The sequence below is a fragment of the Equus quagga genome, unplaced genomic scaffold (assembly GCF_021613505.1).
Source record: "Equus quagga isolate Etosha38 unplaced genomic scaffold, UCLA_HA_Equagga_1.0 HiC_scaffold_35_RagTag, whole genome shotgun sequence".
Classification (NCBI taxonomy): domain Eukaryota; kingdom Metazoa; phylum Chordata; class Mammalia; order Perissodactyla; family Equidae; genus Equus; species Equus quagga.
In genome coordinates, this window is record NW_025793616.1 from 1,214,342 (window position 1) to 1,241,290 (window position 26,949).

Here is a 26,949-nt window from a genome sequence, read left to right on the forward strand (position 1 = left end):
ATGTTTTTTATGTTAATTTTCAGAGAGGAATCTTAGTCCTTGCCATTCAAATTTCTCAGCAAATCTTTCCCTGCATCTCCAAGCCTCATTAGGACAGAATTATCAAAAATGACAAAATAATGGCAATTATGACAATAAGCATTAGTAAGTAAGAGATACAATGGGATTTTGTAGCTGCTCACAAATCAAGAGTCTCTCATGTTTAGTGAAAGCAGAATTTCAAAGATCTCATACCAGCACTTGGGGAACCCTGTTCTAATTTCCACAGTCTCAAAATCAGACAACATTTCAAGTCTGGAAGGAAAAAGCTATGTTAGTGAGGCTTGGAAAGGGCATCCCAAGTATGCATTTTGGTTGAGGGTAACTGGAACTTGAGAGTGAGGGGCATGTGAGCTATGCCATCTTTGGAAAGAAAAATAGCAAGGACTTTACAAAAACATTCATCTTAGAACATTTATGAACATAATATATAACTGAGAACTTAATAAGGCAGAAAGCATGGTTAAAGCACTCAACCAAAAGGACAATTTTAGCCTGTGATACACGAAAAATATTTGCACTATTTGCCCTCTCATTTCTGGAAAATATCATCTTCTTCAATAACCTTTCTATTACTGAAAGTGAAAATTCCATTGGGATTTTATGTTGTTTTATATGTCATCAAATTTAATTATTACTCATATATGTGTTATTTCATCTAGGATCTCTATTTTTCTCAATTAAAAAATCTTCTTAACTATGCTTCAAGTTTGCCAGAGAAAACCAATGTTGGAAAGCTTGGGAATATTTATGGGTCCGAAGAAGAATCTGTGAGCTGGTAGATGATGTTGGATTTCAACAAAGTTGAAAAAGAATATACTGTCCTTATTTCATTCAGTTTTGATTATCTTATGGAAAAATAAAAACAAATTAATTCTTGTCTGTCCATAGATAGCGTCTAACTGTAAGTACTAGAAAAGACCACCATCACTATCACCATGCTTGTTGTGCAGTTGAGGATAGAAGAGTATATCAAAACAGAGCAACATATTTTGAATTAGTGCACTTTAAAAGGAGTTACGGGGGCTGGCCCCATGGCCCAGTGGTTCACTTCGCTCACTGGGCTTTGGAGGCCCAGGGTTCCCCCTGTTCGGAATCTGGGCACAGACATGGCACTGCTCATCAGGCCATACTGAGGCAGTGTTCCACAACACAACAAGAAGGACCTACAACTACAATATACAGCTATGTACTGGGGGGCTTTGGGAAGAGGAAGAAGAAAAGCAAAAAAAAGGCTTAGCAACCGTTGTTAGCTCAGGTGCCAATCTTTGGAAAAAGAAAAAAGGAGTTATGAAAGTTATGTTTCATATTTGTAACATAGTGTTGTATAAGTCAACTTTTTTCCTACAGGCACTTTACAGTGCACTGAATACCATAAAGCTACAAAATATGTATCTTACGTGTGTTTTATAAGTATATTTTGATGGCAAAAAATGTAACTCTCATCTCTAATGTTTAAAGATTGTTTGAAATATCAATATTTAACATATTGCTGAAAACATTTAACAAATTGAAGCTTACAAATGTAAAAAGAACTTTTGTGTAATTTCTCAAGATATCCATGGAAACTCACTCAAATAAAGGATCATTTTTCCCCAGCATTTAGTACATTGCTTGGGTCATTGCGGGCACAAAATATATGTTGGTTGAATAAGCATGTCCGTAATTTTCACAGCATAAGCAAAAGTTGTAATATAGTTTTTTGCCTTCCAAAATAAATATGGATCACCTTTATCCAAAATTATTCACAAGTAGTATCTGCAGTCAGAGAACATATAGCTGTCTTTATCATCTGCATAATCTTAATGGCAGAGTCTAAGTAGACCAGTAATCAATTTTCTCTATTGACCCATTTCATTTATTCTAATGACACCTCTTAGTGCTTACTATGTGTAGGTAAACAGAAATAAATAGCAGTGTTTCTGATATCAAGGAAGTCAGTCTATTCGATGACCATTTTTGAGTTAACACTGTACACCAGGCACAATGTTTTTTTCTGTGTGTTGTCCAATGAGTTCCCAGCACTTCTTTGGAATAGTTATTCCTCTCAATTTCACATTTGAAAAGATTCAGGCTTTAAATCTTAAGTAACATGGCTGAGGCTTCATTGTAGACTTTGAATCCAGCACAAGCAATAATTCTGCTACTGACCTACAAGCAGATATCTTTCATATAAAATAGTATGCTCTATTATAGAAATTCATTTAAAGCATTTATTGTGTTGAGAGAATGGAGACAATCAGGAAATTTATGAAAAGGGATCTGCATTGGTGGAGGGAAAGAGATGAAATGGTAGTGCCTTGGACCAGGCAGGTGATGAGGTTGGTCTACAGGAGGCACTGTGTTGCAGCTTGGGGTAAAGCCATATCTACAGAAGGAAGAGACATTTTGGCAGTGTATGCAAGGCCATTTACAGTCTCATGGCAGTCCTACAAAGATCATTCTCAGTGTAGGAGACTGCATGGAAAAGGGCAAAGAGATATAGAGTGCAAAGCATAACCTGGGAGCAGTTCACAAATACTGTGGTAGATTTGTCAACTAACAGGTATGTGTAGGGCCAGAGATGTGGAGATGGGACCACAAGGAGTGGCCTTGGAAGTTCCACTAATGAGTTTGACTTTAAAACACAATTGATATGTTGTGGGTGTATGCATGTGTATGCTTCCTAAAGAAGGACCTATAAATTGTGAACAGAATGTAAACAGATATTTAAAATTGTGAAAATCCTCTATAACCACACTCCTAGAAATAAACACTCTTAATTCTGATTTCTTTCTAGAGTTTATATCTTACAAACTCATTTTATTATGCTAATAAAAATGGGATCATATGACATGACACTCAGCAACTCACTGTTTTCTCTTGAGCAATCTTATGTGTGTTTCTATGTCCACACATATAATAACTTCTTATCATTTTATACCAAATAAAAACCTCCCATCACGTGGATTCAACCAACAGAATTCAAGCAACAAATCTGCTTTTTGAGGAAAGTGTGACAGCTGTTATCCCTTGTCTCCCAATTTACAATCAATAAAAATTTTAGATCCTTGGGAAGCTATTTTTGTACATTCAAATAAAGATTTTCTTGTAGAAAGAAGTCATAGAAATAGAACTTCTGGGTCCAAAGGCTTCAAGTTCTGATTTTCATAGATTTTGTCAATCTTTATTCATTAGGGAGTGGCATGATTAGATTGTGGCTGTGGAAATGCATTAGAAGCAGCAAGGATGAAGGAGTGAGTTTAAGTTCTTATCTAAGGAACAGGGATGTGGACTCAGAGGAGTGACAAAGTGTATGGGCTATTTAATAAATAAGCCCAAAAGGCTGAATTTAAGAAACTCAACCAATTGAATGAAAGCCATCAACAAATCTGGAGAAATGTTTAAGTATGAGGTTGTGCATTGAAAGGAATCTAAAGTTGGCTCAAGGGGATTTTGGTTGTAGACTGGCCATTCCCAAACTTTTATCACTGTGAAACTTATTTAACCATTCTCTTAATATTTTGATCTATATTGTGTAATAAACTTTATTACTTTATATTCGTTTCCAGAATATAATCGATTTTAGTTTTGTGAATTAATATACTTTCAACTAAAGTTCTTTGAAACTCCTTCATAGCCTCACTCTAAATAATTGTGTGGGGACATAATACACTTTATAAAAATAATGCAAGAAATCACATTAATAATTGAACAGGCCCCAAGTTTGGAAACTTGTGCTGTAGAAATCTGGTGTCCTTCGTAATTGTCTTAGATTTATCCTACTGCCATTGGAAAGAGAATTTGATCTCGTGCAATATTGATGTGATAATTAGAAATAATAGAAGGAGGGTCAGCTATTAGTCATGTCATTTTAAAGAAATATAAAAACTAAAAATAGAGATACTTCTTAGCACTGATTTGCAGTGCATGGAAAGCCATGTGACTTGCTATTCAAAAGAACAAAAAGCCTTTAGATTATGATTACCTAGCACAAAAACCTGATGCTTTCTCCATTCTAGTAACAATCTTAAGACCACATAGAATGTTAATCTTTACATGACACCCATTTCATTCAACATACAGGGGGGAAATGTGACTTCTGTTTTGCTTTTGTTGTTTGGGTGTTTTTGTTTTTGTTTTTGTTTGGCAAGGAAGACTGGCCCTGCGATAAAATTCATGCCAGTCTTTCTTCATTTTGTATGTGGGATGCCACTACAATATGGCTTGACAAGTGGTGTGTAGGTCTGTGCCTAGTATCTGAACCCATGAACCTTGGGCTGCCAAAGTGGAACATGTGAACTTAACCACTGTGCCACTGGACTGGCCCATGACTTCTGTTTTTTAGGCATCTTTTCCATGAAATACATTTTAAAATCACCGACAATGACTGAGCCTATCTCTTGTGTGTATATATATATATTTTTGTTCCTTGCAGTGCGTTGAATGAAACTGAGCATGTCTATTCACTAATATGTCTAAATTTAAATGGTCACTTTTGTATGTCTCTTCATCACTCAGTCCTTTGGAGTGGAGAGGTTGATGATTTACAAGCTTCATTTCAGAGACATCTCAAAAACCAAATGTTTCATCAGCTGAAATGCTTACAGGGTTTAGAGCCAAGCATACTTGTCAATAAAAGGAGACATTTGTTTAAAATCTCTTTTGTTTTCCAGACAGGGGATTGTTTCCATTAATTCATCTGGAGTATGTATGCGAATTTACATCCTTCCCTGGAAACAGACTTATAAAGAAGTTTCTGTTAGCACTTATCTCTGGTGGGGTTTGTGGCCACTTTCCAAATTGATCAGCAGCTATCAGTTTGTTGTTCATAGGATTCCATGCTAGAAAACACACACACACATCATATGTCTGGATTATTTCAACCACCATATTTTGACAATCAGAATAGGAAAGAAATTTGCTTTCATGAAGAAAATAAAATTGCTTGCATTCATTCTGTACCTGCAATAGAAACTCTGCTCTATTGACCATCTAGACTCAAAGAGAAGAAAAAAAAATCTCTGGATGTTGTAGTAAATGAAGATTCCATGGCAGAAACTATGGAAAACACCAGTTTCAATAAAACCATACTCATTTGTTAAACTTCAGAGATGCGCGGAGAGCTTTTTCCCTCAGGCATTTTGGAAGGAATTCAGAATTGCAAAGATCAAACTTTTAAATAGGATGCTGTTAGAAGAACTAAAATTTGCAAGAGTGTGAAAGATAAGCAGACTGCCATTTGAGAGGCTACAATAGTCATGTTTCACAAGGGAGGAGCGGTTCTGATTAATAAAGGCTAGTTATTTACCTATGTGGCAAATCTTCACCTACTCATTCTGAGAGATTGAGAGAGGAAGAGAGGTGGACAGAGGGGAGGTGAATTAAAGACAGAAGAATTTTGCCAGAAAATTACTGGAGGCTTTAAGAATTCATCACCTCTTTCCTTAATGGGGGAAGAGAGGCTTCTCTTGTGGTTAGTACATGACATCTAAACTGCCATTATTAGCCCTTTCAGACATAAAACCTCATGAAAAGGGCTTTTCTCCCAAGCAAAGCCTGATTCATTTTGTGAGAAACTGTATAAAAGGTTTAGTGATGAATATTGGAGCAATAGAACATTCCCTGGCATGAAACACTAGTTAGTAATCACTAATTAAGGGAGGGGTTGGTAGAGTCTGAACATTTCTACTAATCATAGCTACTCTTACATCAATCCCTGTGAATTTCAGAGAGAGCTGCATCTGTGGGATGTGCCGTAAATGTATAATCTGATAGTTATCATCTTGCCTGTATTTGAAAATCCAGAAGATTGTGTCTCCCTTATTGTAATTTCAGAACAAAAAACCCCTTCCTGCTGCTTTCTTTTGCGTCAGGCCACTCATTTCTGATCCCCTCTTGGCTCACATAGAGCATTTTCCACAGGTGCCCAGGAAAGCTCAGGGAAGGAAGGCTTACCCCCTCAGTTGGCATATGGCTTCATCCTTTACTGATTATGTTTTAGCTTTTAGGAGCTGACCATCAAGAGCATCTTGGCATGCTGTCAGCTTTCTTTGGGATGTGTATGAAGGAATTGGTTCTATTTACACTATTTGAGGGCCTGAATCAGTGTTATCTTCATATACACACTGCAGCAGGTGGCCAGAGGACCTTAATAAGCATTAATTTAAATGAGTGAATGGCATGGAAAGAAAAATAAATTACCATAATTGTATGTTTTGGGTAGGGGCAAATAAGAATGTGAAATGGTAAAAACTTTATAACTTTCTTTTTCAGAAGGCTTATCCAAGGCAGATTTGGACATAAAGTCGGATTAAAGATTGTTCAATAATTTAAACTTGGAGAATGCTTTAGAAAATATTTATAGTTCCGAATCTGAGTAAGAGAGTGTGTGTCTCTTGTAGGGTCCTGAAATTGGCCACCCCAAGATATGTCTCTTTGGCATCAGGATTATTTGAGGCTGATTGCTTTTGATAAACTGGGACAGGGAAGGAGGCTCTGAGGAATGGAACTTCCCCTTTGTTAGGACACATTTACACTTGTAAGGTAAATCTCTATCTGTAAAAGGTGCCTCCCTCTCTGTACCAGGAAGAAGAAAGGAGATGACCTTCTTTCCAGAAACTCTTAATCAATACCAAAGGCAAGGACTTAAATCTGCATTTTATTGTGCTCGTCTGCTAACCTCCTGTATCTGACTTCCCTCCCCCTCCCAACGCTGGCATCTCCTTAAAGATTAAGCATCTTTCTTTAGGCTGGGAACCAATTGCAGAACTCATCTGTGACCCGCCAGCCCCAGACAACACACCTGCCACCCTGCGGCGTTCACTGAGACAGCAGACCTATCTGCCCTTTCCATCAAGCACTGTGCTGACAGAGCAGCCTCATGACTATTGTAAAAGGGACATTTCAACCGTATGTGAAACAACCTGTTTGGGCGGGTATAAGCACTCTGTGTACCCCACTTCTTCCGTGCCCTTTCTTCCTTTGGGAACAAAGGCCCCAGGCCATGGTTCCTCATAAATCTTTGTTTAATTTTCTCTTGCTATTCTGTCTCATGTGAATTTAATTCGTTCTCTGGCCAGACGAACCCACAATTGGGAAGAGGAAATGTCTTCCTCCCCTGCAATAGGAAAAAAAAGAACGAACGATGTCAACCATGAAGTATCTTTTCAGATAGTGGCAATGTTGTCGAAGAAAATAATCCACAACCAATCTGTAAATGAAAATTTGGGTGACTTTATTCTGAGCTGAAATCTGAGGACCATGGCCCGGGGCCTTTCTTCCCGAAGGAAGAAAGGGCACCAAAGAAATGAGGTGTACAGAATGGTTATATGCTCCTAAAGAGAGTGCTTTACATACGATTGAAATGTCCCTCCCACAATAGTCACAAGATTGCCCTGTCTGCACAGCACTTGATGCACACAGCAGGTAGTGGGTCTGCTATCTTTGTGGGTGTAGCAGGAGGCAAGCCTATTGTCTGGAGCTGGGCGTTCACAGGTGAGCGCAGCAATCAGTTTCTAGCCTAAGGAAAGATGCTTAATCCTTAAGGAGATGCCAACCTTGGGAGGAGGAGGGAAGTTGCACCTTTATCTCCAGGGCCTTTTGCTGTTGCCATAGGGAATCTCTAAAGCAGGTAAACAATGCGTGCTCAATGGCCTCGGTCAGGCCCTTTTGGAAAGACGAGGTCAGGCCGAATTAGGTTTACACCAAAATGGCTTCCTTATATATTCCAATATATCCTATTACTTGCCATTTTTATTTGACAATGTTCACGTGCTTTCTATGATTGACAGTCTAAAATATCCTGTGTTCTCTTGTAGGGTTTTTGAGTACTGGTGACCAGGCAGCTAAAGGCAACTATGGACTCCTGGATCAAATCCAAGCGCTACGGTGGATCGAGGAGAACGTTGGAGCCTTTGGTGGGGATCCCAAGAGGGTGACCATCTTTGGCTCTGGGGCGGGAGCCTCTTGTGTCAGTCTCTTGACCTTGTCCCACTATTCAGAAGGTAATAAAGGCAGCCTCATGTGGGCCAGTGACCATCAGGACCAAGGAATGAACTCACACAGTTCACATCCAAGGTGCCTGGTTCAATATGCGAACCAGGTGAGGTTGCCATAAGTCTCTTGAAAACTCCACAGAAAATGCTGCAAAAGACATGTATTCACATTCTCTTCTTGGCTTTCTTCCCATTTTTTAAAAACTGAGATGTAAAGGACCTGTAACATAGTAGTCTCAGGTGTGCAATATAATGATTTACTATTTATATATGTTGAGAAATTATCAGAAAAAGTTAACATCCCTCACCAGATATAATTACAAAGCATTTTTTTTCTTGTGATAGGAACTTTTGAGATCTACTATCTTAGCAACTTGCAAATATACAGTACAATATTGTTAATTATTTTAACATTTATGACAATTTCTGACACTTAGGTGTTGGTTACAACAGTTGGAGCAAAATAACTTCTTTAGAAAGGCCAACACGTTGTTTTGCCTTTCTGACATTGTTTGGTCAACCAATAAATTAAAATTTATTAATTTCTAATTTCAACTTGGTAAATATAATCTGAAAGAGTATCCACAGTATGTGTATAATAGATGCAGATTTGGAGATTCTGTAATAAACAAGGCTTGTTCTCATAGGATTTTAAAAGTCACTTCTCTGATCAATGTTTATTGTTGAAATCTTCTGGAAATATTAAGAACATGTTGTATTCATGTAGAAGTAGACAGTAGTGTTTCCATTTCTCTCTCTCTTTTACGGGGAAACATAATTTACAGCAAGGGACCTAACTGGAAGCTAGAGGCATAAGGAACTGAGAGGCTTGTTTGGTGGGGCCAGCATGCAGAGCGTGGATGTGACCACCAGGTCCACTTCCTTATTCTTACCTCTGTAGATGTTCCATACTCCCCCATCCCCCACCACCATGGCCTTGCTAATATCCTGGACAAACTGCTGATAGCAAAGCAGAAGGAGGGTTAAAAGCAAAAACATATGAATATAATGAAAATTCAGACTAGTCATGCAATACATTTAGAAGTAAAATTCAATGTACTCCACAGCCCTGCAGTGGAGCCTGAGATTTTTACCCAGGAACTAACTCAAGGTAATTGCTTCTTGTCCAGTTGTGATGGAAGTTCCAAGCAATACCAGATGAGAGATTTAAAAAAGGAGTCAATAGAAGTTTGATGTAGTTGGTTCTGGAAACACTGTAATAAGTGTTATTGGCTCTCCCCACAAAATACGAAACAGGAAATCCCAGCCCTGGGATAGCTTGGCAAGTATAAATGAGTATCCTAATAAGAATCTAAATCATCAAGGTTATGTTATATTTCCTTCTGCGTCATTGGATGGTTTGGAATTATACCATACCCATTTGAACCATTTACATCAAAAGCACTTGAAACTTCAAAGGAATTAGTTTTTCTTTGAAGAGTCTTACAAAAGCGATCAAAAGGTAAAAAATAAAAATAAAAAATTCTGTAGCCTTCTAACAAAATACAATCAAAGAATTGCAGCACTGATGGGAAACTCTCAACTCATCTACTCCAAAACTGTTATTTAAAGAAAACGAAATTGAGGTTCAGAGAGGTTACATGACCTGCCTGAGGTCACACAGCACATTATAGAGCCAGAGAAGAAACTAGACTTCCTAAATCTGGATTCACACCTATTCCCACTATTTTTATTTAACTATTAAAAACTGGGGAAGAGTGAAGGGTACTCTTGATCTTCTAGATGGAATAAACTGGCTTATGGATTCATGAATATCTGTGAACAGAGAAATGGATTTCCTCTCATAATTGGAATTTCACTTACCATCTGCTTTTTGACTTTCAACTTATGTTGTTGAGCTTCACATCTCCTCTGAAGGGATTCAGCAGGTCCAAGAAAATAAAAATGTTAACCTGGAGTAAAAATTTTAACTAATCATAGACACTGATTTGACAAGTAGATTTTCAGCCTAGTAATGATACTCACAACTCACATTTCAATAGGATGCTTGGTGCAGGAAACAGACAAGGAACCGTCAGCCAAATCAAGGGTGAGAGATTATTTCACAATGGCTAAAGAGAGTTGGAATTAAATGCTTATAGTTACATTAATCCTTTATTTAAAAATAAAGGAAACTGGATAATCAGTTGAATCATTGATAATATTGATTTCTATAGCATTTTAGAAAATAGACTTTCTCAATCAATACAATCACAGTTCTAGATTTAAACGGTAGTCTGGATCAACTTCAGTAGTAATCAAACACTCATGAGCCAAAACTAATTAGAGGAAGAGTGTTAATTACTTAAATCAACAGATTGGAAATGATTATACTCTGAGACAATGCCTTGCATGGCTCATTTCTGCAAAGCAGCTTTTCAAAAACAAACCAGCAACAGAATCAAGAATTACAAAAATTCCTAGATGCTTGGCCTTGGGAATTTCACTTCTCACAATATAGTCTAACCAAATCAGCATACACATGAGAAAAGATATTTTTAAGAAAATATTCACCACCCTATTCTCCTAGCAATGAATAAAATTCAAAGCTAAAAGACGAAAAAGACAAAGTTATAAAGAACAAGTACTTTTATTCACAGGAACGATGGCTGTTTTAAGGATCGTGTTTAAGCACAATATACAATAACCTGGAAAATACGATGTAAAAGCTATGCGTATGTTGGACACAGTTTTGCAAAACATAACAATGCAGTGGGGAGAATAGCCAAGAAAGATTTACAATAAAATCTTAAGGTTGCTTGTATTTTCCAGCATGAATTATAGGTGATTTTTTTCTCCTTATTTGATTTTTTGAGTTTTATCAGGGGTTATACCACTTCCCTAACGTACCACAATATCTGTATTGCCAGCTCACTTATGGCCAATAGTTGTGAGTGAGGGAAAAAACGTAACCTCTAGCAGCATTTTCCTAATTCTGGTTGTTTTACTTTATGAATGTCTTCAATAGACCAAATATTGACATCATTTCCTTAAAGTGCCCTAAAACATGAATCTTTAGCGCCAAACACACAAGTCAATACTTGCACTTTTCAAACAGAATTATAAACACTGAGGAATTGACCCCCAAATGACTTTGATGACGTGTCGGGCAAATCCAGATCAATTTAAAGTCTCAGTTTTGTGTGTCATCTTTGGGCAATCCTCCAGTATTTAGAATCACATCTTCCTGATTGCAATCATGTTTTCCTCATACTCGACTGCTTACATTACCTTAAAAATTGACAGGGTGTGAACTTGTGGTCTCCCAGCTGAATGCTTTATTCTTCCAGCAACTAATGAGACATCAGAGCTAGATCATGCTGGAATTCAAGGAAAGCGCAGGAAGAGATACAAAATTGAAGGCCATGATTTTATAGTCCATTGTCTCTTGTCCTATAGTAGTTACAAATACAGTTTTGTTTTTATCTTTTTACTTCAAGACATTTATGCAGTAGACTGATCTGACTGACAATTTTAAGCTAAACAGAATTTTACTCCTCAAATTTTCCTCTTCAAGGGGTCGACCCTGTGGCTGAGTGGTTAAGTTCATGTGCTCCACTGCAGGTGGCCCAGTGTTTTGTAAGTTTGAATCCTGGGTGTGGAAGTCGCACTGCTCATCAAGCCACGCTGAGGTGGCATCCCACATGCCACAACTAGAAGGATCCACAACCAAAATATACAACTATGCGCCAGGGGTCTTTGGGAGAAAAAGGAAAAAAATAAAAATCTTTAAAAAAAAATTTTCTTCTTCAAAATTGTTCAAGATTTTTCAAGTTTCTCACCAAAAAGATCTTTTAAAAATATGACAGAATAAATTATACAAAAGTCTAGGTTTTGATTTGACACAATTCTGAAATGAATAAATTTCTGAAAAACACATTTTAGTTGGACATTCAAGTCAGGATATATGTAGAAATAGGAAATTTATTTTAGCTATAAAATTTTAATACCACCAATATATTGAGGGTGGAAATAGAAATACATCCCTACATTTATACCCTGAAATTGATTTCAGTGAATTTTTTTTTTTCCTGTAATGAAGTGGTATGTGGTTTTGCCAGTGAAACAAATGTCCTTTGACCTCTTATTGCCACAAAGCTTATTTTTAGGGGGCAAGAGATGTGATTGGTCTGAGAGGCTTTATTTATAACATCTGGGGATGAAGAAGCAAGGACTACACTGAATTGTGAAAGGATAAAGATATTGCATGTTTTTACTGCAGTGAAAATGTAAATGAAATTTCATTTTCTTAAGCAGCATTTGTGTGTGTGTGTGTGTAAGAACATCTTATAAAAACAATGTCCAGCAGGAGGGAGAGGGTAGGGAAAATGAGATGGAAATGAATAAAAGAGATCCTGAAAGAGCTGAATGCCACTGTATCCAGAAATTCACATGCCTGAGAGACAATCAGAGCATTCTTTGCTAAGTAAAAGCTGCTTTTCTATCTTTTGGGTTTTCATTTGCATGTCCACAATTTTGCACCTGCAGGTCTGTTCCAGAAGGCGATCATCCAGAGTGGGACTGCCTTGTCCAGCTGGGCAGTGAACTATCAGCCTGCCAAGTACACTAGGATATTGGCAGATAGAGTTGGCTGCAACATGCTGGATACCACGGACATGGTAGAATGCCTTCAGAATAAGAACTACAAAGAGCTTATTCAGCAGACCATCACCCCAGCTACGTACCACATTTCCTTTGGTCCTGTTATCGATGGGGATGTCATTCCAGACGACCCTCAGATTCTGATGGAGCAGGGGGAATTCCTTAATTATGACATCATGCTTGGCATCAACCAGGGGGAAGGCTTGAAGTTTGTTGACGGCATTGTAGACAATGAAGATGGCGTGACGCCCAATGACTTTGACTTCTCTGTGTCCAACTTTGTGGACAACCTTTATGGCTATCCAGAGGGGAAAGACACCTTGAGGGAGACTATCAAATTCATGTACACAGACTGGGCAGATAAGGAAAATCCCGAAACTCGACGGAAAACTCTGGTAGCTCTCTTTACTGATCACCAGTGGGTGGCCCCTGCTGTGGCCACAGCTGACCTGCACGCTCAGTATGGGTCTCCAACATATTTCTATGCCTTCTACCACCACTGCCAAAGTGAAATGAAGCCCAGCTGGGCAGACTCAGCCCATGGCGATGAAGTACCCTATGTCTTTGGGATCCCCATGATTGGCCCTACTGAACTTTTCAGCTGTAACTTCTCTAAGAATGATGTCATGCTCAGTGCAGTGGTCATGACATACTGGACAAATTTTGCCAAAACTGGGTATGTTCTTCTCCACATCAGGTTATCTCCCTCCTTGTAGTTTGTCTGATTCCTCTATATAAGTGTGTTTCCATGACTGAATACCCCACAGTTCACAGGCACACACAATAGCTGTCATTTTTCCCCAAAATTTTGGGCCCTTGTTTTTTTTTCACCTAAATTCTTTTCTGTCAAACCAGATTTTTACTAGAGCACTAGTTGCATATTGAAAATTCTGTGTTGCCTACCTGCTGGGGCAGGATTTAGACATACTTGGCAATACAATTGAAAGCTAATCCCAGAGTTTCAAATCTAAATAGGACTTTATCTCATTTGGTAACAGTTATCAAAACACACATGCCACATGTAAAATTGTGCTTACTGTGTAGCCACAGGAATGAAATAAATTACATTATAACTGAAGAGAAATAATGCATGTGTGTATATATGTGTGTACGTATATTTATATCACTATATCCATATAGTTTTTCTCTATAATTATGAGATTTATGTCATATGTATACATATCCTTACAAATATATTTATTCACTTATAAATCATTTATATACATTTCTTTCATAAATAAATATAAATTATATATATATTTATATTTGCAAGATATCAATCTATCTATTTATATATCCAAGGAAAGATCATTGGTTAAATGTAGTAGAAAATATACAAGGGCTACACATATAACAGGGTCCACTGGTATTCTACTGAGGAGATTCTTTGCAAATAATGAGAGAAAAGACTCCCCAACATCTTATATAGCTACAAATATCATGGTATCTTTTCATTTTCTCTTGTCTAATAACGTAACTGGAAATTAATGAGGTATCATTCTGTTATACTTGCATGTGCTTCTGTCATTAACGTTGAGCCTCCTGTACTTAATTAAAAATGAAGATGCTCCTAGCTCTGAGGGGTGGTAAATCTACCTGTAGAATACTGGATGGTGGATTTAGGCTCCCCACTGCAGCAGCCCTGCAGTGGCAAAGCTTTATGAAGCTCTACCTGAGAGGATTGGGAAATGCCGAAGGTTCCTATGCTCAGGAGTGTAGCAGTACCTTTCTTTACAGTGATTCCAAATATTCTTTGGTGGGAAACGGTTTCAGAATATTTTTTGTCTTAATAAAAATATGTCATGTTTCTTGAGTGGAAAATATATTGTATGGATGGTCACTTTGAACCACCAGATTTTAAAAATTTGGTTAAAGAAAGTTTCTCTCAGGGGCAGCAGAGAAGGGAGAAGTTATACTCATTTAGGAGAGAGGTTTGCCTGTCATCAGTGGGTTCTTTCATTGACAGGGAAATGACTGAAGTGAAGTCAACAAGTATTTTTAGTAACTCTTGTTTATAACTTTCCTAAAAATGCTATAACAAAGTAGCAAAAACTGTGTGGTGTAAAACAACAGAAATTTGTTATTTCCCATTTCAGGATGGCAGAAGTCCAAAATGAAGATTCTGGCAGGGCTGAGTTCCCTCTAAAACCTGTAGGGGAATATTTCCATGAGTCTTAGATTTGGAGCTTTACTGGCAATCTTTAGCATTGCTTGACTTGCAGCTACATCACTCCAGTCTCTGCCTCTGCCATCACGACAGTCTTTCTGTGTGTCTGTCTTTAGATAGTTGTCTTCTTAGAAGGGTACCAGTCCTATTGATTTAGATGTCCATCCTAATCTAGTATGAACTCATCTTATCTTGACTAGTTACATCTGCAATGACCCTGTTTCCAATAAATTCACATTCTCAGGGACTAGTGTTAGGACTTCAGCACATCTTAATTTGAGAGGTAAAGAGTTCAACTCATAACACCTTTTAAAGGCAAGACCCAGCCCAATTGTGTTGCAGAACTCAGACGTGTGATGCCTGCCCTTCAAAGCTTTGCATTCTCTCAAAGCAAAAAGATCCTATGGGCATTTCCCAAACCATTGTGGTGCCATTCTTTCTTTACTACCCTGGTGTCCAAACATATCATTCTTTACATGCTATCTAAAGAGACCATCATCACTTACTTTTGTTAAAGCCACATACTTTTTTGCCCCTTACATGTGTTGGAAATAAATTTTATATGATTTTCTTAAATGGAAAGCTAGTATCATTCATTATCAATTTAACTCAACAATTTAAAAAATTGTGAAATCCAAAGAAAGCCATTAAATTGTCTTTAGCTCTCCTTGCCTGCCAAAGCCTCTGAGGCTGATGCTTTCTCATCATTAAAAGAAAGGAAAAGATTGGGGCCAGTCCAGTGGTGCAGCAGTTAAGTATGCACATTCGGTTTTGCCAGCCCTGGTTCATCAGTTCAGATCCTGGGAGTAGACTTACGCACTCTGTCAAGCCATGCAGTGGCAGGCATCCCACATATAAAGTAGAGGAAGACAGGCACGGATGTCAGCTCAAGGCCAGTCTTCCTCAATAAAAAGAGGAGGATTGGCAACAGATGTTTCTCAGGGCTAATCTGCTTAAAACAAATAAGGGGGGGAGGGGGAAGACAGGAAAATATAAAAGAAATTAATTAGTGTCATCAGATGATAAAGAACAGCTAGCATCAAAATGGATACTTTGAGGGGCTGGCCCCGTGGCCGAGTGGTTAAGTTCGCGCACTCCACTGCAGGCGGCCCAGTGTTTCGTTGGTTCGAATCCTGGGCGCGGACATGGCACTGCTCATCAGACCATGCTGAGGCAGCGTCCCACATGCCACAACTAGAAGAACCCACAACGAAGAATACACAACTATGTACCGGGGGGCTTTGGGGAGAAAAAGGAAAAAATAAAATCTTTAAAAAAAGAAAAAAAAAGGATACTTTGACCAGGACTTATCAAAGACTGAACCAGGCCTGAAAATATTCAGCTATTGAATGCTTTTTAATGCCCTAACTCTTTTTCCTAAAATCACTTTGCCTGTTGCATATTGTTCATACCCCTCACTTGAGGAACATGAACATGGAGAGTCAAATAGCCTGAGATCACTCACTGACCAAATATATTCATGTGTCCATTAGTGGTAAGTGTTTAGGGTACTTTTGGTTTTCATAAAGGTGTTAAAGTAGTTGGAACAGATGGGGAAAGAGAAAGGACTTCAATTTGAAGGAATAGTTTTGATTGCACCAGATTCTAAAACTTCAGCTAGGACCTTACTGAGGGAACAGGATATAGATGATGGAGGGCCTTGGATGTTGGTCTGAAGAATCTGGACTTTATCCAAATGGGAGCTATTTTTGTTCCTGCAGTCCATGTGCAGCAGAGCTGAAATCATGCTTAGGGATATCAGTGCAGTGAATTTTATTAATTCATTTGGAAGGTCTTTGGGATGACCCAAGTCATCCTTAAAGAGAGACACTCAGAACTTCCTCTAATGTGCAATGCAAAGTGCAATTTCAAATTTAAGGAAATAGGGGAAATCGTTGCAATGGCTATTGGTCTAATAAGAAAACAAGGAATTGACCTGATGGACAGAGTCTAGTGATTTAGGTATTTGTCAGGGGTTGAGACAGCTCACAAGGTAGTTGCTAGTTATTTATTTTAAATAGGGCAGTGGCCTGATCAGCCCTGTGCAGAGGAGGATATCCTTGTCCCTGGGGGAAAGCTTCACTGTGGTCCACTTGAGGAAAATGAGCCAAAATGGTTCCAGTAAGGGAACAGCATAGGATAAATAATATATCTTTATGTCAGGTGAAATGCTTAACTCTGTTTTTTAGAACACAGACTCAGGGCATGACTCACAGAATATGAGGGGACACATCAGTAACATCAAATGCTCACTGTAAGCACAAGAGAGACAGGAGTTTGATCATAAGAATATCTTGCTATCATCTATCACAACACATTGCTTCAGAGACAGGATTGTGTTGCGTTAGGACTTGCTTTATCATTTGCTGGGACTTCAAGTCTTCTACACCTCACAAATAGCACTGAGATGTTCCTAATTGTGCATACATTTGCTAAGATGAAGTATACACTGATGCTTTTTTTCATACACGCCAAAGTTGGTGGTTCTGACCTTATCTCTAGGTTTAAATGTACGTACATATGTTATGCTAACTTTTTGTGTGTTTTTTTGAGTACAGAAAAATAATCTTGGGAATGTGTACGTGGAAGTCATGGAAGGAGAGAAAGAAGAAAAGGAAGGAGAAAGGTAGAAAGAGAGAGGAGAGAGAGAGGGAAGGAGAAGGAAAGAAGGACGGATGCAAGAAAGGAAGGAAGAGAGAGGAAAGAGAGAGAGAGAGGAAAAGAGAAAGAAGGGAGGAAAAGCATGAGAAAGGAGGAAGGACAGAAGAGAGTTCCTTTGTAGCCTGGAGGCTGATTCGACAATCCAGGTTAAAAGACTAAACAAAATGTTGCTGGAAAAGAACAATGTAGGCCAAGACTTGAAGTACTGGTATAGAAATAAGGCTGACTTGGAGAGTTTGATAAATGAGAAATAATGTCAAGAAAAAGGTAAAACTGATTCCAAAATTTACAGAAAGGCTTTAAATTTAATTCTTTAACTTTAAAGAATTAAAATCTGTGTCATATAAAATTTCTTTGGAAATGAGACCTGATCAGACCATAGAATTAAAGTGCTCATTTATCAAACATCAATGCAATTTGAGATCTTTGTGGGAAGAAGTGCATAAAAAGGGAACGAGAGAGAAACTTTACCTCTATAGAAGACATGGTCATGAGTAGCACTTTAAGCAATCAAAAGATGCATTATATAGCAAAGGCCTTAAATGCTACTGGAAGTCAGAGATGGAAGGATAGTTTTGCAATGGTCAATGAAACCAATGTAAATGTCAATTTTTTGACTTTGTTCTCAGGACTTTGGTGTACATATGCTTTCAGATGGCATCTCTACTTTTGAATTTTCTGGTAGCCTATGATCAATTTATATTCAACCTTTGCAAAATCTTTGCAAAACCAAGAAAGAGGCACTTAGGGAGAATGGCATAGAGAGAGTTGCAGCATGAATCTGGGTTTTAAAGGTACCTTTATTGCCAAAAAGTTTTTTGAGCTGAATGAAAGAACATCTCCACCTGTTGTACAGGAGTCACTGAACACATATTCTTGATGCATAGGGTAGTGTTCTTAGAGGTCAGTAAGAAAGAGTCAAGCATGACATTTTTTTCACATGTAAGGAGAACCTTATACTATTTAGGAGCATGTCAGAAGGGTTACTGATACATTTAAAGAAATCAATCGTATTGCCTATCTCTAGCAAACAAAATGAACCACAAAATCTTGGAAACACATTTAACTATCCACTGCCAAGGTGGTGTCTCAAATGAAATATGACAGGTGAAAATGTTTGTGTTAGGCGTTGGGAAATATGGATGAAAATATGCATGAAGCCTTTTTCTAGGGGGAGAAAATATATCTGTTTCTTTCTGTCCTTATTCGTTATAATCATCAGTTTTACTCATGGGAATTAAAACATACCATAGCTGAAGTGAAGTCTAGAAACAAGACACTGATATCACACTTAGAGATCTTACTGTCTTTGGAGTGTTTGACAAGGGAAAATGATGGATTTTCGTAAGCTTTGTGAATTTATCTTGGTTTATGGCTTCTGACTGCATCTCCAAGAGCTTTAATAGATAGTTTGTATCTGGCTAAAGCTTACTTATCTAGATTTTCAAAACCCTTTACTCTATTCTTTGAGAGCAAAATAAATTGTTTCTTTGCCTTTCAAATATACACTAAATTCTGTCACAAATAGCTTAACATCTACATGAACAGAACACTCTCTTTCCCAGATGTTTGCTCCTCAATAAAATGTCAACAGTAGGAATCCTCACTGCCTTTCATTGCTTTTAGAGCAGTGCAAATTGATCAGAAATATTGCCGTAGCAGATTCCAATTAAATAGAAATTTTTCAAAAATTTATTTTAGAAGACTCAAATAAAAGAAACAAGGTGTCGTACTGAATCCAACATTTTTGAAAAACATATAAGGATTTAGAAAGTAAATCAAAATCAGATTATTTTTAAATACATTAATGTTACTAAAAGAACACAGAAATAAGAAAGCTCATGGAGTTAGGACCTGTGATTTTATATTTTATTTTTTTATCCTTTTAGTAAAATAAAAGTTGAGCAGTTGGTGCATACTCAGTTATGAGGTAAATTTTCTTTTTCTGCTATACCAGACATATAATCATATTTTATATCATATGTCTGTGTATCTCTATATGCATATCCAGCATACAGCTGTGTGCTGAAGTATACAGTATACTTTTATACAGTATATAGTATATATAATATGTAGTACAGTGTATAATACAATATATATACTGTGGCTATGGACAGTGTATTACTTTATAGTCCTCTTTCCCTAAGCAGTTTTTAGGTATTCTAATTTACGTATTGGCAGAAGGGGTTGATGTTTATTAAGCTCTTACTGTATGCCAGGAATTTGGCAGTTACTACTTAACCTTTATCGCTTCCAATCCCAATATTCTTCTCTACTCTATAGGTGAGGAAGGTTAAGTTGGGAGAGGCTAAAGAACTTGCTCAAGATCTCACAGCTGTAAAGAGAGAGCAGCAGAGGTTAATACATAGAAGTGAATTGGGGAGCATCCAACAGGGACTAAAGTCCTTCCTTTAACAGATGTTGCACATGTTGGTCAAGTATATTGTTTGTAGCCTGCACAATGCCTGGTAATGTCTATAACCTTGAGATTTTCAGGTAGGACCTTCTAGACCCCAGCTTGATGGCATATGAGCAAATAGTCAGTGGCTGGAGGCAACTTCATAAAAGTGAAGCCAAGAAGTTGTTACCCAGAAGGTAGAAGTTACAGTACCCAGAGAAACAGATTTAGGTGCTGCAACTTCAGCTTGTTCTGGGTCTGCACATCGCATCTGAATGTTCAATCCTATCCCCAGGGGACATTTTCCAAGTATAGTCTCAAATTTTTTAATCAAATAAACATTAAGATGACATGTGTTTTACAGTTCACTTTAACAATCACAGAAAAATAGAAGAAACAAGAATTCAATATCTTTGGGTAGTTGTTTGTTAACTTGAAAGAGTTGGTTGCAAAGATGTTTAAAGCACCATGTTTTGTGGACTATCTTTTAATTTTAATGATTCTACTTCTGTCTGTGCTCACTTACATAAATAGTAAGACGAATCTTTGGTTCATAATTGCCAAACACACTTAACATCTACAAAACCCCTCAGTTTCTTGAATTGTGTTATTTGTCCTAAACATGTTAACTTCACCACATCTAAAAGTACTATCTTACCAAAATTCTTAGAATTGGTGGAATGTTATTTGACCCTTACATGACTCAGTCTTGAAAAGATTTTCAAGGATATAGGTATTTCTCTTTCAAACAGAGAAGAAACAAATAATCCATATTTCTATTTATTAGCATTTTTTAATTACAAAAGCCTATTCTGATTGGATTTTTAACATGTAGTTTAGTTGTCAAAACTGCAATATCTATTCAGTGACCCCAGCAGCAATTCTTGAGCATGAAAGAGAATGCCCACTCTTTGAGCAATAGCCTCTAAATGATGATGTCTCAATTTCAACGCTATTGACATTTGGGATTGAATACTTCATTGCTTGTGAGGTGCTGTCCTGTACTGAAGAATGTTCAGCAGTGCCCCTGGCATCTACCCATCATAACACTGCTCTCCATTTACGACAATCAAAAATATCTCTAGACATTGCCAAATGTCCTTGGGGGGCCAATCACTGTTGGTTGGAATTTATGACTTAAAAGTAGTTAAAGTTGAGAGACCAAAATTTTTCTTAGATTAATTTTGTTTTCCTTCTTGATTGTTGAAGGTAACTTGATACATTAAAAAGTAGCAAAAATGTTAAAAAATTCCAAGAGAAATTATTTTTAAAATAAAGTTTAGAGGAGATTTTAAGAGAAAGACAAAATGGTAGCCTTGTTTGGATGAAAGCAGAATGTATCTATTGCTACTTGGGTACTTGGTGCTCATCAATACACATGTTTGATTAGGTAATCATAATTTCCTGGTTTATTTGATTAAGAGATTTACTTAACACACATGGAAGAATGTGACCTTCTTTCTCTTTTCTCTTCCTTCTGACTTCAGTGACCCTAATCAGCCAGTTCCTCAGGATACCAAGTTCATTCACACAAAACCCAATCGCTTTGAGGAAGTGGCCTGGTCCAAGTATAACCCCAAAGACCAGCTATATCTGCATATTGGCCTGAAACCGAGAGTGAGGGATCACTATCGAGCTACAAAAGTGGCTTTCTGGTTAGAACTTGTCCCTCACTTGCACAACTTGAATGAGATATTCCAATATGTTTCAACAACCACAAAGGTCCCTCCTCCTGACATGACCTCCTTTCCCTATGGAAACCGGAGATCTCCTGCCAAGATATGGCCAACAACCAAACGCCCAGCAATCACTCCTGCTAACAATCCCAAACACTCCAAGGACCCTCATAAAACAGGGCCGGAAGACACAACTGTCCTCATCGAAACCAAACGGGATTATTCCACTGAATTAAGTGTCACCATCGCCGTAGGGGCATCGTTACTCTTCCTCAACATTTTGGCATTTGCTGCGCTGTACTACAAGAAGGACAAGAGACGCCATGAGACTCACAGGCGTCCCAGTCCCCAGAGAAATACAACGAATGACCTTGCTCACATCCAGAATGAAGAGATCATGTCACTGCAGATGAAACAGCTGGAGCACGATCAAGAGTGTGAATCCCTCCAAGCTCATGACACACTGAGGCTCACCTGTCCACCAGACTACACTCTTACACTGCGCAGGTCCCCAGATGACATCCCACTTATGACACCAAACACCATCACCATGATTCCAAACACACTGACGGGGATGCAGCCTTTGCATGCTTTCAATACCTTCAGTGGAGGGCAAAACAGTACAAATTTACCCCATGGACATTCAACCACTAGAGTATAGCTTTGCTGTTCTCCTCCCTTCCCTCTTCTCCTCCCTTCAGCGACATCAAAGAGAGAAAGAAAGAGAGAAGCAACACCTCAACAAAAGGAATGTTTTTCATCCAACTGACTTAGGAAAAAAAGCAAAAGGGCCATCATTGTGTCCCTGCAGACCCATCCCATTGGCATTTCCCAGTATGACAACATCAACTTCTGACCCTATGAAATGTTAAAAGTATATATTGCTGTTATAATACTGCTTTAAGATCTCCACCACTCCAGCAAACACTTAGTGTGACTAGAACATCACCATTTCAAGGACCTGGATGTTTCCTGTTTCCAACATATCAATAGAAGCTGACACTTCTGGAACTCAGCCAGGGACAATTTTTTTTCTTTTTTTAATTATGATTGGAAAAATGTCCTTTATGTGCCATATGATGGATGGCTCTACTTAAGTCAAGAAAGAGTTTATGGGCTTTTACTCGGCATATCGAGCTGTAATCTAGAAAGAGAAAAACTTGAAATTTTATTATTAAACTAAAAGAACTATGCAGCAACATGTGTATAGTTCTGTGCAAAGAGATGTTCTGCTAGCCTGAACTATATTTAAGAAACTTTGTAAAAGAAAGAAAAAACCTTTACAGCTATGAGTTTAAACAAAAACACACAGGAAAAACAAAAACAAAAAAGGTTTTATTGGTACTTTCAGTTTGAAAGAGCTTTTAGCAAGATAATGCTTTCTGTTGTTGTCTGTATGTATATAAATATATGTATATACATTAGTCGTATCACCTTTGTTTCCTCCATGACAAAGGAGGATTTCCTTCTTAATTACTTGTGGTAAACGAAGACACAGGGTTTTCTAACACATTTCATTTGTAGGAAGATGTGGTGTCACACAGGAGGTTCTGACCCTCTGTATGACTGGGCTCTATCCCTTTTGAGGTTGCACAAGTGCATGTGACAGCATTTTTAGGAGACTGCTTTTATAGGAAACTTATTTTTGTGTGTTAAGCCTTCATGAAATTGCAACACAAAGATGGATCCCCAATGTGGACTCTCTTTGAAGTTTTTGATTTACAGACACACATATGCAGAGCGACAGCAGGAAAAACAAAATGCAAATTTCCTTCAGTAGTCCTGTTTTATGAACATGTTTAGGAAGAGTTGCCTCCCACCCTAGTGCCCTGCCAAAAAGGAAAGAAAGCTTGCCTTTGGTTGGGCCTTGCCCTGCCAACCAAATAGGTCTCTGTGTTCCCCAGCAGCTGCAAAAATGTTTGGCTGGTGAAGTATCTGCTCAGTTTAGCTAATCAGATTGAAGGGGAGCATGTGTCTTTCCTTTTCTTTTGAAGCACTAAGTCCCTTATTTATCAGTAAGGAGAGTTTTTTATTCTTTATATCATTTATGGGATAAAACATATGCTTGTCTGAAAATATTACTTTTTTGTGGGTTTGTGTATCAGTCACCAATCAATGAATATTATAGAGAGAAAACAAAAAAGACAGAACATTAAATTTGTTTTGCATGGGTTTTCCAGGAAGTTTGGATAATTTCATTGTCAGGATAATATGCGGAAATTAATCATCCATTATAAATTGGCAACATGGGACACAGATTTATCCTCCAACACCTTGTCATCTATTCATTGTTCTTTAATTTTCTTTAAGGAATATTTTCAATGTCATAAAATGGAAGGAAAATTAATAACAATGATTACTTTATATTCATCTTTTAAAAATTATTGCAACTCCAGGAAATAGTAGCCAAAGATGTTTGAAGATAATGTGTCTGGGCTTGACTGTGGTTATTCTAGAAACCCAGTCTTAAAAGTCACTGCTGAATTGGGCATTCTCCAAAGGTAGAACAACTTCCTTGCCCCGTCACACACCTTTGCATACAGAACACCTAACCCAGAACTGTAGTGATATATATCAGAGTATCTAAAAATGCCCTGCAGAAAGATAGTTCTTAGAAATGTATCTAAAAGTCACACAATAAATTCGGTTGTTTATCTTGGTTTAAATTTGAGAGTGATTCTCTACGTATGCATACATGAAATATTATAATCCCAACTTTGCATACAGTGGAGCAACACTGTCTTCTTGCAGCTAAAGGTGTCATGATAGGATTTTTGTACCCCATTCATCATTTTCTAAAGCTATTGTCAGGCCATTTCTGCAAGCTATGTATTACCCCAGCTGGGCTATGGCAAATAGGCTCTCCACGAAACCACAAAGGAAGTGATGCTTGGCATCAAGTTTGGTCCAGTGTGTTTTTAATGTGAATTCCCATATCTCTTTAGTATTTCCAATTGTCTTCTGCTAGCAATATGCACAGTAATGTATCAGGTTTGTGACATTTGGATAAGGAAAAAGAAAAGATTCCTTGTCAAGTGAATAACTTTAGCTTTTACAAAGGATTATGATCAAAAGCAATTTAGTGCCCCTTAAATGATATCTTATTTCTACATGGAAAGAAGTTATCGAATCTTCATAGAGTTCTATGAGAATAAAATATACTTGCTATCTATCAGAAAGAGAAAAAAATAAGCAAAAAACAAAAAAACTTTCCTAGGCTTTTATTCTTGACCTTAGAGGCACGCAGGGTTTTAATGAGTTTTTTGCTTATTACTTTGAAATTCTTTTTAAATTTTGCCTTAAGTAATGATACCAGATATATATGGCTGGACGCAAATGTATAAACTTTTCAGCAACATTTTTAATAATAAAGCATCACAGTATTTTATAATGCTTGTGCAAATAATTATGCGTCCGTTCCTTTTTGGAGGTGGCCTATTTTATTTGCTTTTTCCTTCTTTGAATACCCTTATCATTTTAAAAAGCTAAGTGATTTATCTCACATAGCCTATAAACAGAAAACTCAGTCGGTAATAGATGGATTTCTTATGCTCTGTCCTGGCACAGTTTTTGTGCCACTGTTGGGGAAGTTCTACTGTCCTGATCCTGGAAAAGGAAGGCCTGGATGGTGAAACTCATGATAAGATGTTGACTGAAACGGAACACTTGGATTCATTACTTCTAACACAGTCCGTGCTTATATCACTTGAATTGTCTTTGACATAAAGTGCCTTAAAGTTTTCAGAGAGCCATATCTGAGTAAATCTTCAAGTGATAGCAAGAAATTCTACCAAATAAAACTCAAGAGGCAGAAAATTACTATCACATCAATGAGAGCTAATTTGTGGAGCCCTCACTGTACATGTAACCATTCCTCATCTAACTTGAAATTCACAATGGCCCTAATCGACGGTCACCTGTATGTCTCCTATTTGACAACTGAATAAGTTGAGAATCAGAAACTGTAAGCTGTGAGGAAGCAGAACTTAGATTCAAAGCAAGATAGTGCATCTTCAGAGCCTAAACCTAAGAGATATGGCAAAAACTGCTAAGTCAAGTTTATGTATGTCATGGTATTACTAGCTAATTATAAGACAAAGAAAAACAGCAAATACTGAGACTTTCTACTATATTTGAACTCTGAGTTGTTTTAGATATTGGACTCAAGTCATTTCCTGTGTGTAAGGCACACAGGTATATATTATTATTATTGAATGATATATAAATAATAATAATAAATATATACTATTTCAATAATAATTTAGTAATATATATTTTATATTATTTAAAGTTTTTATAATATAATAATCAATATATTATATTTTTTGTCCAAAACATAATTATACTTATAATTATAAATAAATATAGAAACGATATAAAATATATGATATAACTTTATTTATATGAAACATTTGTATATAGTTATTTATATATAAAATCACATATGTGTATAGCATACAATATGTAATATATATTTTCTACATTTATTTATATACATATTTTATATATTATATACAGTAAATATATGTATGTTACTTCTATGTATATATGATTATATAGATAACGCATATGTAAATATACATATATCACATACATATATATTATATCTAAATAAATATGTGAATATTTATATAAATATTTTATAAATATAACAGTATTTATAAGTATGTACATATATATAATGTACATACATATTTTATGGAAATTTTCATAGATTTAAAATTGAATCTGTAGTAAATTTTAGGTAGAGGGGGAGTCACTCTATTTTTCACTGTTTGATGCATTCTTGGCCGTTCTGAATAACTTGAGGAATGGTAAAAATGTATAAATTCATTCACTCACTCATTAATTCATTCAGTAAACTTTTACCCAGCATCTCTATCATCCCAACCCTGTGGTAGGGCTGGTGTTAAAGATGATATAAAAAGGTGCCAGCCCCAAGTCACAGCGGTTAAGTTCGCATGTTCGGCTTCAGCGGCCCAAGGTTCCCCGGTTCAGATCCCAGTGCGGACAAGGCACCGCTCATCAGCCATGCAGTGGCAGGCATACCACATATAAAGTAGAGGAAGATGGTCATGGATATTAGCTCAGGGCTAGTCTTCCTCAGCAAAAAAGAGGATTGGTGGCAGATATTAGCTCAAGGCTAATCTCCCTCAAAAATATAAAAAAATAAAAAGATTTTCCATTCTAGAACTCAAAGTGGAAAACAGACAAGTAGAGCAATGATAGTGGCAGTAGCTGTTGGAGATGGTACTCAACAGAAGTATAGATACAGCCCCTCAACTTCACTGGGGAGGAGTGGAGAGCATTCTGTATAATGCTACTCCAAACCATATGTCTCCAAATATGTGAGAGTCCACGCTGATGCAACAAGAATTGTGGATGGTCTGGGAAGACAGAAATAGTGACTTTCAAGTGAAGACTTAGGAA

The 26,949-nt window shown here is 37.3% G+C and overlaps 1 protein-coding gene across 1 annotated transcript in view; it reads left to right on the forward strand.

Moving 5' to 3' along the window:
- LOC124232230 (neuroligin-4, X-linked-like) overlaps window positions 1-22,180 on the forward strand; it is a 220,590-nt gene extending 198,410 nt beyond the window's left edge. Inside the window, exons 4-6 of the mRNA XM_046649192.1 lie at window positions 7,839-8,024; window positions 12,504-13,293; window positions 21,331-22,180. Of these exons, the coding sequence (XP_046505148.1) occupies window positions 7,839-8,024; window positions 12,504-13,293; window positions 21,331-22,180 (1,826 nt within the window). The remainder of the gene's footprint in view (window positions 1-7,838; window positions 8,025-12,503; window positions 13,294-21,330) is intronic.
- The last annotated feature ends 4,769 nt before the right edge of the window (window positions 22,181-26,949 follow it).